A 15,283-nucleotide genomic window follows, 5' to 3' on the forward strand; every position below is an offset into this window, starting at 1 on the left:
TTCCTGGCATGCCCTTACAGTCTCTCTGCTCCCTCTTTCAGGCTCTGGAACTGACATTATGATTAATTAGACATGCATGACTGTGTAGTTTGCTGGAAAATGTTTTTCTTTGTAGATGAATTTCAAACTTTTCAGCATCGTAATAATTCATAAAGACTGACAATCCAAGTCTGACAAGCATATTGTATGATTAATGATGATTATGTTAGCAATGTCAGCAAATGGGCTTTAATTTGTGTTTACAGCTGCTTTGCTTTGCAGAACATGAAATTTTTGAATCATTTGAACATCAGAAAAATGTTCACCCTGAGTAGGTTGCATGTTTAAGCCCCTGATGATATAAGTCTCTATTTATCATGAACTAGATGTTAGCAATGTTGGTTATAGACATTTAAATTCCGTTTTGCAGAACTTGGTTTCTTATTTAACCCATTCAGAAACAGTATATGATGCTGAAATCGGTATCTGATGCTGGGTATTTACTACAGAAGCCTGTAATGTTTGCACTAGTTGAGTGGAGATAATAATAACCAACAATAAGTATACCTTCTTTGATATGTTACAGATATAGTCTCGTCTATCTATATAGATGGGTTTGAGTCTTGGTCCACTTAAGGTTTCCTCCTCATAATGTTTGAAGAGATTCTTCTTGCAATCATCACCGTAGGCTTCCTCAGAAAGGGTTTTGGACCTGGATTTTTGTAAAGCTTTTAAGGACAGTTATTTGTTGTAAAATAGGGTTATGCAGAAATAATTCACAAGTCACACAGACAGGATGTAGAAGTTAAACAATATAATAAGTATAATAAATTAACTGGTTAAATGTATTTAGTGCCAAATATTAAATACAATTTCCTTTTCTTTGCTTTGTGCTGCAGTTGATTCACATTCAGTACTTTGGACATAAAGCATTTTGAGCCATGATACCCAACTAACTCTATTGGCCTCTGTTTTTCTTGGTGCTCAATGGGTGATACCTGATATGATCAGTCTCAGCAGCATGTGGTCGAATCCACAGCCTTGCTGTTACAGCATGCAGTTAGCCTAATTACAGTGTAAGGTACTTTAGGGGGCTGCTGCACACATGTACCTGATATTGAGACATTTTTTTTGTTCACCACAGCCGTCATTTTGTTCACTTTTATATTTAGTGGCCTTGTTATGACTACCAAAATTCCTGTCGATAAACACAGAGCTTGGCGAGTTGTACGGAGCGCAGTTTATGTCTGTGGAGAGAGCTCGGAGAGCTGTTATTATCTCATCATTTGTGTGGAAGATCTGAGGAGCAGAGCTTGAGTGCTAGCATGTAATTACAGTCTCGCTACAAAAAAGCATACGTCTTCAATGGAGTCCGGCCATCTCTCACTTATGCTCTCTTACGCTCATTCACTCTCTTACTCCTGACCTTCATCCTCTCTGTATCCTTCTCTACTGACCCTTTTTGCTCGCCTGCTATATTTTTAGTTTAACAACCACAATGTGACATGTTCTACACTTCCGGACCTCCTGCGTTGACAAGAGTTCAGCTACCACTTTTGGAAAAGTTTGGTTTAGAGAAACTCCAGTGACCTGCACAGAGCCCTGACCTCAGCCCAACTGAACAGCTTTGGAATAAACTGGAACATCAGTTGAGGCTTTCTTGGCTGACATCAGTGCCCGGCTATACAAATGCTCTTTTGACTGAATAGGCATAAATTCCCACAGGCATAGAGTGGCTTTTATAGCTAAAAGGATCACATAGATCACAACATAGGTGTTCAATTCTGTTGCTTATTTGTCACGTTATCAAGGGAAATATTGGTTTAATAAGAAATATCATCCTGCCCATCCTATAGAGAACTTCTATTGTTATGCAAAAGACAGAACTAGTTTTGGATTTTGATTGCTAACCATATCACACTTCACTGACTATTAAAGTATTACCAATTAAGTCATACCAGTGAATGGTTTGCACTAGAAGTCTGGGGACCACAAGATTCAGACCTGGCATTACCATACAGGCTGAATTCCAATCTCAGTTGTGCCAGCAATGAACCAGATGCCCACACAGACATGATTGGCTGTGCTTGTATGGGAGAAAGACAGTATGGCCCAAACACAGTTATGGCCTCTGCTTGCTGGTTAAGGTGCCTTCACTACCAGTGGATGATCTAGAGACGTTTGCATGTCTCTCTAAACAGGATGTAGCTTTCTCTGAGATTTTACTGAAGGCAGGTGAAAAAATGCAGGTGGCTATGTGTGTATTGAAGGGGGTGTAGGATAGTTTTAGCCCTCCCTGGCCAATGAGGGGGGTTGCTAGTGGCATGCTTCCAATAGAGGGAAATGGGGATGACTAGATTGAGAACAAGTAGGGAAAAGCAGGGAAGAAAGAAAGTCTGAAACACGTAGTTGGATGGATTTCAAGTGTCTGTTGTGCTTTAAGTGACAAGAGGTGCATCCTTGCTTTATGTGTCCAGATTCAGGTTGGGTTGGAAAACGTACAGATTGGTAACACTGGGGTAAAAATGAAAATAAGTGCACTGAAATTTACTGGATGTGAGCATTTCATGGGGGTAAAACGTTTCAAGATGTTTCTAAAATTGTTTCCTCTTGTTTTATTCTGTAAATGATTTTTAAAAATCAGACTAAAGGAAAAGACAGAACTGTCTGATTATGTTTCATATGAAGGTGTGCTCTGTTGTTAAAATGTTTGTGTCTGCATATTTTCCTCCAGTCCTCATCCATCAACAGAAAATCTTAAGTGCCCATTTTTGCCCTGTAATCCCAGTTGCCCACTACAGTTTGATTCCCTTGACCTGCTATTACATTCCTCTTTGATGTGATGGATAATTTCAGTAATGGTTGTATGCTGAGCATGCTTGTAATTTTAGCATGCTAACGGAATTAGCCAGTGAGGTATGACATGTATGGTCCGTATTACTCTGGCTTGTGTGGAGTTATTACCAAATGCTTATAGGCTCAGGGTAACAGTTAAAGTAATAAGATGGTGACGAAATAAACTGTTAACGTTTATGAGTCTCAGCGCTACCCTCCTGTGTGAACAATAGAGCTTTTGTGTTGATAGTGTTTTCCCCCCCTCTTTGCTAGAATGCATTTGCAACTCACGTTTTGCTGCCTGGGTTCCTTCAGGATGTACGCTGGCATGAAATTACATCACCAGAGTAATTACAAGCTTCTTACATGGTGGGAAATTTAGTGTGTAATTTAAGGGTTTAGAAATTAAGCAAGAGGGCGAGAGTGCAGTGTGGTGTTGCACTCCTGGTAAAGGACCATTTCCAATTACTAGGCTGGTTTAATACCAGGCTGAAAAAGGCCACAAAAGATCAGGTCATCAGATTTCCCTTTTTAACAGCGTTTGGCAATAATTGTAACACAACAACAATGTACTGCACATGGCTTACAGCCAGCATGCGCCGTGTCTTTAAACAAGCGTAAACCTTGAAGGCTAACCTTTCAGACTTGACTTCATGAAATTGCAGTCTAGTTACTGGCCCATTGAGAAATGTGTCGGGGAGTTTTGGATGTGGGAGGTTGAATGGGTTGTTATTTATTTCCTGAACAGAGGGGAAGCAGGAGAAGAAATAAAGTCCAGGGTTCACATATTTCCCAGTGTATCTCTGCCAGGTCACATCATTTGCGGGCTGGCAGATTTCGGGCACCTGTAGGAGCTGTTTTTCATGCAGCTCACCATTAGCTAAGAGCATCTCCAGACATGTTAGACATTAGAGAGTTTTATTTAATATTTAGCAGACCTGTTTTGTACAGATTTTGATAGTTCGTCTTCCTTTGGGATTTGGCAGGGGAAACGGTATCAGCAAATCAAAGTGTGTTGCATTTGGGGGTCGGTGATATATATATGACATAATGGAATTCGCAACATTTTGCTGTGGTTTTGCAAACAAAAAAAAGTAGAACAGCTACAAGGTTAAATAGTTATTGTATGGACTCCAGGTTTCCAGAATCAATTTTCAGGTCTGGATAATGTCTCAGGGTACTTCACTTACCTCCTGCACTTCATGCTCATTGGTAAGTTGCCATAGGAGTAACAGTGAACAAGTGAATGCTGCCCTTCTATGGACTTGTACCTTGTTCAGGCTTGTTGTTGGCCTCCAGTGTTTCCAAGGTAAAAATATAACCCAACAAGAATGGGAGGAGGAAGAAAATAGTGGTTTGTAAATGTAATATTTAATTAATATAGTGACACATGAGGTAATATTGGTGTGTTCATGCTCATGATACATAAACATACTGCAGTTCATCATCATGGTATAATATTGATCAGTCATTTGTCAGACTTGCTTTTGTTTGGCAGTACCCATAAATGAATAGACATGGGCTCTGAGATGCTTCAGGACAAATTTACCAAACATTATACACTGATCAGCCATAAACATTAAAACCACCTACTTCTTTCTACACTCACTGTCTATTTTATCAGCTCCACTTACCATATAGAAGCACTTTGTAGTTCTACAATTACTGACTGTAGTCCATCTGTTTCTTTACATACTTTTTTTTACCCTGCTTTTAGCCTGTTTGTTGTTCAATGGTCAGGACCCCCACATGACCACCACAGAGCAGGTATTATTTGGGTGGTGGATGATTCTCAGCACTGCAGTGACACTGACATGGTGGTGGTGTGTTAGTGTGTGTTGTGCTGGTACGAGTGGATCAGACAGCAGTGCTGCTGGAGTTTTTAAATACCGTGTCCACTTACCGTCCACTCTATTAGACACTCCTACCTAGTTGGTTCACCTTGTAGATGTAAAGTCAGAGACGATCGCTCATCTATTGCTGCTGTTTGAGTTGGTCATCTTCTAGACCTTCATCAGTGGTCACAGGACGCTGCCCATGGGGCGCTGTTGGCTGGATATTTTTGGTTGGTGGACTATTCTCAGTCCAGCAGTGACAATAAGGAGTTTAAAAACTCCAGCAGCGCTGCTGTGTCTTATCCACTCATACCAGCACAACACACACTAACACACCACCACCATGTCAGTGTCACTGCAGTGCTGAGAATGATCCACCACACAAATAATACCTGCTCTGTAATGGTCCTGGGAGAGTGCTGACCACTGTAGAACAGCATGAAAGGGGGCTAACAAATAAAGTTTCCCTCTATCTATAAAGCCTGGGGCAACCAAATATCTAGAAGCAATCTCTGCCTGAAGATCACGAAGCCCCTCTGATTTTAAACAAATTGGTGTAAATGTGTTTATTTTGAAAATCACTGATTTGTATTGTGACTTGGGTTAGGGTTTAGGGTTAGGGTTTAGGGTTAGGGTTTAGGGTTAGGCTCTGCGAACTAAATGTGCAAAAGAGAGTGAGTACATTTGCTGAACATAGAGTAACCATTACTCAGCAAGAATTATTATTTTATGTACTTTTCCCCCCTAGAGGCAGCCAGCTCTAGTTCACTGCACTTTTTCATTTATACTTTTGGCATTTAGCAGATTTTCTGCATCATTCTTTTTATTTTATTACTCTGGCACCCATCTTAAGACAGAACGACCCTCTTTAGGGCAAAATGGAGTGTTAACAAGCTCATGCATTTTCAGCCTGGTCAATAGTACAACCCCCTCTTCCACGACCCAGAACCTGACTGTGCCCCAGAGGGAGTTCTGGAGAGGGGGTTCAGACTCTGTGCTGTTTGCCGTCACCTCTTTACGAGCGCTTGAGAGCAGCCTGTGTGACGACGGTTGCCAGGCACAGCGTTTACTGAAAACGGAGAATGGGCTGTGAAAGGTGCCGATTCAAGGACCTGAGCGCTGGCAGGTAAGCTGAGCCAAGAATATCAGATCAGCCTTTTGACCAGGGCCTCCACACTGGTCCTTTTGTTTTTGTCCACCCTCCTTTCTGGTGTAGGCACCCCAAATGCAAGCCTGCCTGAAGTTAGCCTATACTGTTATTGTTTATTATAGAGATGTAGCTCCAGGGTGCTGTGGTGTGTGCAGGTTTATTTATTGGTCAGCATGACGTGTGCCAGGAAAAACTTTCTTGGTGTTTCCAAGTAATGAATTGAAGAAGTGGAGGTAATGTACAGAAGCTTGTACAGATAGATTTTATATGTGTGTGTCAGGTATGTGTGTATGTATGTAAAAGGTCATCTATAGACCCTGTAAATAGAGGTTATGTCTTGTTATAGACAGATGCCCTGTCTAGATTGCATTTCTGGCCTTGAGCCTATTGTTTTTTTTTTGTTTAATTGGATTCTGATCAGGATAAAATGGGTGGTACAGGCAAAAAAAACAAAAAAAAAACAAAAAACCAAAAATTTCTTTTGGCTTCAATTTCCAGAAGTCTTTAGTAAATATACCCTGATCAGCCATAACATTAAAACCACCTCCTTGTTTGTACACTCACTGTCCATTTTATCAGCTCCACTTATCATATAAAAGCACTTTGTAGTTCTACAATTACTGACTGCAGTGAATCTGTTTCTCTGCATTCATTCTCAGCACTGCACTGACACTGACATGGTGGTGATGTGTTGGTGTGTGTTGTGCTGGTATGAGTGGATCAGACACAGCACCACTGATTGAGTTTTTAAATACCGTGTCCACTCACTGTCCACTCTATTAGACACTCTTACCTAGTTGGTCCACCTTGTAGATGTAAAGTCAGAGATGATCGCTCATCTATTGCTGCTGTTTGAGTCGGTCATCTTCTAGACCTTCATCAGTGGTCACAGGACGCTGCCTACAGGGCACTGTTGGCTGGATATATTTTTGGTTGGTGGACTATTCTCAGTCCAGCAGTGACATTGAGATGTTTAAAAACTCCAACAGCATTGCAGTGTCTGATCCACTCATACCAGCACAACACACACTAACACACCACCACCATGTCAGTGTCACTGCAGTGCTGAGAATGATCCACCACAAGTTTAGAACTACAAAGTGCTTCTATATGGTAAGTGGAGCTGATAAAATGGACAGTGAGAGTACAATCAAGGAGGTGGTTTTAATGTTATGGCTGATGTATAATAATAATAATGTTAAATAATATTTTACTTTATTATATGTTCTGATTATTTAAGAGGACCACTAGGACATTTGTGATTGACCCTCACTTTTATACTATTAAGTGACACAGTGCATTTGCCCTTTACCTTAGACACCTCAGACCATGTAGTCCATCACACACCCATCACATGTGGATTCAGAAATCATGGAAAAAGATGCCAGTCAATCTCAGAAACTTCTGGAACCAAGCGGTGTACACAAGTCATATTGAACACACCAGAATAACTCATGTTTTTGATTAAATGGTGAAGCTGCCCCATATTGTGCAGCATGCTAAATTCAGTTTAATAAAACAATTGATGCTAGAATGTGTCAATTATGGCTGCGAGAGACAACAGTCCTTAACAGCGAAGACCATTAAGAAACTATTCAACAACACAAAAGCAGAGACATTCCTAAAATTCCTGTCAATAACAAAACTAAAGCTAACATGTATAATGAACAACAGACATACAACAGAATAGCGACTACCTGGCTTTTTGTTAACCTATAAAAATGACATATCACAACTTTCCTGCCATGAACATGACCCAAGGGCAGACATGGCATTAAAAACTAAACACTAAACTAAACCCAGAAATCCTTAATGCAATAGTCTGCCCCCCATTTAAAAACATAAAGAGCCTAGTAATGTGTAGACTGCAAAAATGTGAAGACCAGCATAAAGAGAAATGCGGCTAAAGCTAAATCACACCTGTTTTAGTTCCACTTCTTTATACAGTAAATTAAAGAGCTGTTAACTCAGACCTGTGTGACAGATGATTTAAGCATGCTGAAGTTGTGTAGCTGTTGTAAAAACTCAAACAATTAACAGCTCTGTCTTCATTTGGCAGTTCATGTGAGCATTCATAATCGCTTTGGTTTTCAGCCAAATAACAGTTGCTCATTCATCTGAGTTCTTTCCCTCAGGACACAGTGGAGCACAGTGCCAAGTGCAGCTTGCATGTTCTCTCATTTTCTGTTTTTAGTAGACAGACTTTAAAATATATGGGCTTTTAGCTTGTCGGACAGATGTACAAAATGAAGTGGTCATTAGCTTTACACATTTAGTTCACATTACAGATCAATAGATCAACTACAAAAAATCCAGTAATACTTACATACACTACACATTTATGTTTGCTTTAGCTTTGTTTAAAGTTATTATTTATCCTTCAACCTCACACTGTAGCATCTTCAGCTCATGCCTCTCTATGAACCTGCAATTTCTAATGGTTCAGCTCAAACAGTCTGCTGCCATCTCTCCTTCGTCCGGCAGTATCATTTCCTGTTGCTAGTAGTCAGATTTTATTTAGGGAAATCTGTTTAGCTAGTCTGTAAGAGGTCTGTTTTTGTCAGATGCTCTAATAGACACTAATAAGCACTGGTTTGGTTTCAATACATCAGTTAAGTGTGCTTGGCAATTTGCAAATCAGAATTCTTACACACAATATATACATTTTATTTTATAATAAGCACCTTATGTACCTACTTTTAAGTCAATGAATCAATAATTCTGTCACATACTTCACAACAGGGGGCATTTGGCTCTGTTGTAGTTTGTGTGAGTGCTTAGAAACCAGTCACACTGGTGTTTTGAATCAATAACAGTGCATTTCCTTGTTTTTTTTATGTTATTTTGGCTTAAAACCGGTATAAATTGGGTATTAAATAAATGCTCCAGTGTGCTTTCAGCCAAAACTTGTGATTAGTTTTATATGAGGAGGTTAGCTAATAATTATTCCTGGAATATCTCTGTAATTTTACTCCAGCCTGAATCAGTTATGGTAGTATTTTTTCCAGACGTTTCCCATGGAATAATTGCAGCTTCTTGGTTTTGATTAAAATGGGGTACACCTAAGATAGCCTTCTTAAAAAAAAAAAAAAATTTTTTTTTAAAATTATAATATATATATATATATATATATATATATACACACACAGATAAGGCATAACATTATGACCACCTTCCTAATATTGTGTTGCTCCCCCTTTTGCTGCCAAAACATTCCTGCAACTGTGATGCACTGTGTATTCTGACACCTTTCTATCAGAACCAGCATTAACTTCTTCAGCAATTTGAGCTACAGTAGCTCATCTGTTGAATCAGAACACACGGGCCAGCCTTCGCTTCCCACGTGCATCAATGAGCCTTGGCCGCCCATGACCCTGTCGGCGGTTTACCACTGTTCCTTCCTTAGACCACTTTTGATAGATACTGACCACTGCAGACCTGGAACACCCCACAAGAGCTGCAGTTTTGGAGATGATCTGATCCAGTTGTCTAGCCTTCACAATTTGGCCCCTGTCAAATTTGCTCAAATCCTTTCTGCTTGCCCATTTTTTCTGCTTCCAGCACATTAATCGGACCACACGGGCCAGCCTTCGCTTCCCACGTGCATCAATGAGCCTTGGCTGCCCATGACCCTGTTGGCGGTTTACCACTGTTCCTTCCTTAGACCAGGATTCGTATTTGTATTAACTTTGAGGATAAAATGTTCTTGCTAATATATCCTAATATATCCTACCCACTAACAGGTGCCGTGATGAAGAGATAATCAGTGTTATTCACTATACCTGTCAGTGGTCATAATGTTATGGACCTGGTTGGTGTATATGTACAGTATGTGTACTGTATAATAAAACACACCTACATAACACATCACTATTTTGTTTATTTTTTTACTTTTTTGGACCAGATACCATTATTTCCACATTGTTTTTACATACTGTATCTTTTAAAATGTCAGGTGATTTTGGTAAATTAAAATCACTAACTTAACAGCATCAATATGAAATAAAAATCAGTAAAAAAAAAATTCTTTATTTTGGATTTTTTTAATGACTAAATTATGACAGTGTTTAATACAAACCTTACAAGGAATTCTAGCCTGTATCTTGTGTTCCAGTCAGCTGAGCTTATGCAAATAGTTTGCTGGATGGAAACACACAGCCATAAAATCAAATGACAATGAACAAAAATAGAGCATAGAGGACATTTGGAGCCCATAAAACGTGTTTTGACAATGAACAGCCAGTCAGATTCACAGATGTTCTCTTTGACGTTTGGAAATTAAAGAGAAAACACTTTTGTATAATGTTGTACATGTGCTATAGAAGCCTAAACTGTTCCCTTCAAAGAGAACACTGGATGAATCAAATGATCGTTTCGATTAAATCAATTACAGATGTTAATAGATCATTGTTTTTCAGGGTTATACAAGTCTGATTCTGTGGTCTTCCTGTGAGCACCGAATTGATTGTGACAGTCCAGATTTGACCTAATTTCAACGTCTTTATTAATGTGCTAACAGCTAGGCCAGAAAAGCATTCGTGAATGCTACATGCTAACAGAATGCTGTATAATTACATGGGCGATTCCAGTGTGAAGCAGCTGCTTGGTTCGTGCCAAATGTGGTTTCGTACTTACAGACTCCTACAGCACTTTATACGAGGCTGTCATAAAGATTAGCAGAATGAAAAATAACAGCAGCGTAAATCACGACGTTTGGGCGTCTATCCTTTTTGATCTTGCTGTATCAGGCGGGAAAGACAGAAAAAGGCGGAGGGATTTGTTTTAGCTTGAGTATTTTCAGAAATAATATGTTATTAGGACAGTTAAACCTGCTGGCAGAAATGACTTCTTGTCTTGTTACAGATAATTTATTGTCAAAGAAAAAAACTTTTTCTTTCTTTTTTTTTAGGTTGGAATAAATTTAATTAGTTTTTGATTATAGATGACAAACTTATTAAACCTTCCAGCTTAGGGACAGTGGTAGCCTAGTGGGTAGAGCTTTGGGCTATCAACCGGAAGATTGACGGTTCAAATCCAGGCTCTGCTATGCAGCCACTGTTGGGTCCTTGAGCAAAGCCCTTAACTCCATCAGCATTATTGTGTCTGATCCGCTCATAACAACACGACACACACTAACACCACCACCATGTCAGTGTCACTGCAGTGCTGAGAATGATCCACCACCCAAATAATACCTACTCTGTAGTGGTCCTATGGGGGTCCTGACCATAGAAGAACAGAGTGAAAGCAGGCTAAAAAAGTATGTAGAGAAACCGATAGACTACAGTCAGAAATTGTAGAACTACAAAGTGCTTCTATATGGTAAGTGGAGCTGATAAAATGGACGGTGAGTGTAGAAACAAGGAGGTGGTTTTAATGTTATGCCTTATCGGTGTATACACCAAACCAACAGTAAGACTTAACTGTGAAGATTCCCCCCCCCCCCCTTTCACTGTGAAGATTGATGGAGGATGCATTACAGGGGCTCACTTGCTACCCATGTAGCTGTACAACTTGTGATTATTAGTAAAACACTTGTGTTTAAAAATTGTCTAGACGTTTTTCAGAAAAGTGTCAGGGAAGCAGTTTATCACTAAAGTTACTATTATTATTATTATTGTTATGACTTTGATTAAGAGCAGACTATATATAGTCAGTAATGCAGATGTAATCAGACCAATAAAACATCATTACTCTAGGGCTATCTGTCCTGTGTCAGCGCCATTATGTCTTATTTATATACTGTAATTAATGGATGCTAGGTACGCTTTGTATTACATCAAAAGCACAATACTCGACTGCTCTGTTTTATGACTTATAAGCAGATCCTTTGGTCAGTGTTACAGGGATGAACTCATCTGTTTCAGAATCTCCACCTTTGGCAATGCCCACTCTCATTAGCATCACAGTACTTGGAACCTTTCATGCTCAACATCTGTATTAGATGAAATTGTTCTCCTGTAGCCCGGTTCACGTTTCACCATGAAATTTCTGGTTTTGTGGCTTCCATGCCTTTTGAATCTGCCATGGCTGATTTTTTTTCCCCCTGGAGCTAAAATATTTTCTATGATTTGTTTCTCTGTTTATTGATTCTTTGTAGCGTGTCTGCTACGATCCGTTTTAACATGTAAACCAGTGTTGGCTCTTCCCGTGCTCTTGTTTTCCTCCTCTCTCAGGGATTTGCTTTATTGCTTTAAATGGGCTTTTGGTTATTTCTTGTTGAAAGAAATCTTATCGTGTATGTATGGCTGCTGTTGAGGAGGATTAGCCAGATTAAGATAATATGAAGAGGTTTTTAGAACTCTATCCATCAACACTTATCAATAATTTAACTGCACAAATTGCAACATGTAGGGCCAAAACCATGTCAGGAGGGAACCACTAACCCTTTCTCTTTTCAGCAGTGGCCGATGTGAACCTGTCGGAGTCTGGAGAGATTGAGCCCCTGGCTGAGGCCCAGAGTGGAGGCATGCCAACCCCTGGAGGTACATACACCAGTTTCACTTAAAACCTACAGCTTAGGCCGCTCAGGTGGCGCAGCGGTAAAGTACGCTAGCTCACCAGAGGGGGGGGGGGGGGGGGGGGGGTTTGAATACATCGTATCGAACCTCAGCTTTGCCTTTCCGACTAGGATGGGCGGCAGCATGAACAACGATTGGCTGTTGTTCAGGGTTAGAGGTAAGAAAGTCGAATCATAGGTCCTCATAACTGGTGCGACTGCGGCCCCTGCTGGCTGACTGATGGCGCCTGCACAGGGCTGAGGAATAATGCTGATGGGGGTGTCAAGTATATGAACTCTACTCGTGCAGGTGAAAAATGCACTATCTGTACTGACTGTGCGTACCGGAGGGGGAGGTCAGTTGAGAGGCGTCCTCAGTCAGTGGTGAAGGGTCGAATCAGTATAGAGGACGCATTCAGGGTAATTGGACATGACTAGACTGGGGGATAAAAATTGGGGGAAAAGAGAGGGGAAAAAAAACCAAAAAAAAAACCTACAGCTTAAAACTTACATGGCCTTGTATATGCTCATGGACTATCTGGGTCATACTACTCTTGGCCAGGGTTTTTCAAACCCTGGGGTCACAGAGAAAAAAAATAATAATTAAATAAACAAATTTAACAGGCACATAAACACAAAATGAACTTGTACACGACCATTCCTTGTGGAGGCTTTACGTTACATATTGTAAACCACAGTGGGAACAGATTGCGACCATTTTCATTAATTAAGTATATATTGTCTTGTGTTTTATTTTGATGCATTGTTTGTGTTGCCTGGGTTGCAGTAAAATCATGGACAAAATGTGGGTTGCTATGAAAAAACCTGTCTTCTAAATTAGTACTCAACTTCTTACTATCAGTGCGGCCAATTGGTGTGTGTTTGGCCTGTAGTAACCTTAATTTTTTGGGACTGATTTTTTTTGGATATGGGACCCATCAGGATTTTCTGATAATATTAAGGATATGCTGTGGGCGGGACACACTGCTGTTTAGTTAACATGCACACTGTTAATAATTTGGTTGATCCGAAATAGAAAATGTTTACTTTACTTGAACTCTGTAATGACACTGACATAAGAGTGTCATAAACCAGTCATGCCAGATGTGGCATCCTGCTTTCAGTAGTCATAACACTTCATGTCAGGCATTATAACAGCATATATTACCAGAACATTCATGTATAAACTTTAGCTGAAATGCAGAACTGAGTGTGGCCAGTCCATATAACATTTCAACTGATTTAACATGGTAGGCACACTGTAAATAATTTGGCTAAATACATAATAAACACCAAGTTATTAATATTTTTTAAATTAATATTACTGTTATTTCAGCCTTTATATTACTTATTTCGTTTGATGGATAGCTTGTTGACTGTATTAGCTCGTTGGATGTACCCAAACATTTTAAATAAGACAAATTTCTAATGGGGCGACATGGTGGGGCAGTGGGTATCACTGTTGCCTCACAGCAAGAAGGGCTTGGGTTTGATTCCCCAGCTGGGTGGCCAAACTCCTTACTGTGTAGAGTTTACATGTTCTCCTTGTGTCTGTGTGGGTTTGCTCTGTGTGCTCTGGTTTTCTCCCACAAGTCCAAAAACATGTAGTCAAGCCAATTGGAGCTACTAAACAATTTGCTGTAGGTGTAAGTACAGTATGTGTGTTTGCTCTGTGATAAACTGGTGACCTGTCCGGGGTGTTTCCTCTTTTTCGCCCTGGTGAATCAGACCTGCCATGCCCCTGATAAAGGATGGATCGGTGCTTAAACAAATAAATAAATGAAGGAATGAAGAGACATTTGGTTTCTGTGTGGAGTCTAATGCTTACCAGTTTTCTATTTATACTTATGAATAGCTCGGAATCTTCCACTGTTATGCTTTTAGATTCTTTCACTGAGAAGTCCAGGTGTTCCTCTAAAGTTCCTCAAAGTTTCAGCCCTAACCCATCAACAATCCCTGAAACTTCCGGCCTTGGACACGCTTGGGTAGTTCTTCATGATTACAAGGCACGGAAGTCATTAACCTTAAAATAATGAATTAACACAGACTGGACACTCTTCCTCCCCTCTTGTCTTGACTTATGTTTGCACATACCACTGTTCTGTACCTGGAAACCAAACATACCATCTCCTCCTCATGAATAGCACTGACGACTAACAGCCCAGCAGTCCTCATTCTGTGGAATGAAAGAAAATAATGACTTTAGGAGCATTTACAATGCTCTGGTTAGTCACACACGTCAGACCGAGTATGTAGGCTGCTTGTGAAGATTTGGATCTTGATATATGGCTTAATGTGGTCTGTGCTGGGGCGCGTGTCAGTACGTGAGCATGCGCCACACATAAATCATGTAGGAATATATGTGTACCACTTTGTACACCAGCCCCATTTAATAGAAGCAGGAAAATGTGCTAAGTGCTAAATTGTGCTAAGGAGAATTATTTGTATTGGCCACGAGGCCAATAGGGGGTCTTGGGATTAATGTAATCAGGAATTATTTCTTAAAACAATAGCAAGATGATAAAGTGATGAGGAGTGTGTTTCAAATGCATTCTTTTCAAATTAAAAGCAGGACAAAGTCAAAAGTAAAGTTATTAACATGGGGTTTGACCCTTTGCTCTGTTTCTGAGTCTTAACAGAGATCTGGGTTGTTGAATTTGCACAGCAGAAAGCAGACTCACAGTTCACATTTTAAGGCACTACATTTTTACACATTGTAGCAAAGCAGAAATAGGGAGGAATGGCCACACATACTGAAAAGTGAAGTCAGATTTCAAAGCAGTAAAAAAATGGGGCAGTAATGCCAATAGGACCCAGTAATAATTCAATACTGTATAATCTCTTTTACCCCACTGAGCAAGTGCACGTCTGTCATCGCCTCGTGTTATATGGGATGACTCAGTGCAGCTCAGTTGGACTTTTTACTTGTTAATTGTATATGCTCGACGTTTTTGGCTGCGCCATTAGAATTTCACCACACTCTTC

General features: G+C 40.1%; 1 protein-coding gene across 1 annotated transcript in view; it reads left to right on the top strand.

Moving 5' to 3' along the window:
* The window catches only part of ror2 (receptor tyrosine kinase-like orphan receptor 2), an 80,329-nt gene that overhangs the window by 37,573 nt on the left and 27,473 nt on the right, over positions 1–15,283 (top strand). Inside the window, exon 2 of the mRNA XM_063014257.1 lies at positions 12,201–12,284. Coding sequence (XP_062870327.1) covers positions 12,201–12,284 — 84 coding nt within the window. The remainder of the gene's footprint in view (positions 1–12,200; positions 12,285–15,283) is intronic.

The sequence above is a fragment of the Trichomycterus rosablanca genome, chromosome 18 (assembly GCF_030014385.1).
Source record: "Trichomycterus rosablanca isolate fTriRos1 chromosome 18, fTriRos1.hap1, whole genome shotgun sequence".
In the NCBI taxonomy this organism is placed as follows: domain Eukaryota; kingdom Metazoa; phylum Chordata; class Actinopteri; order Siluriformes; family Trichomycteridae; genus Trichomycterus; species Trichomycterus rosablanca.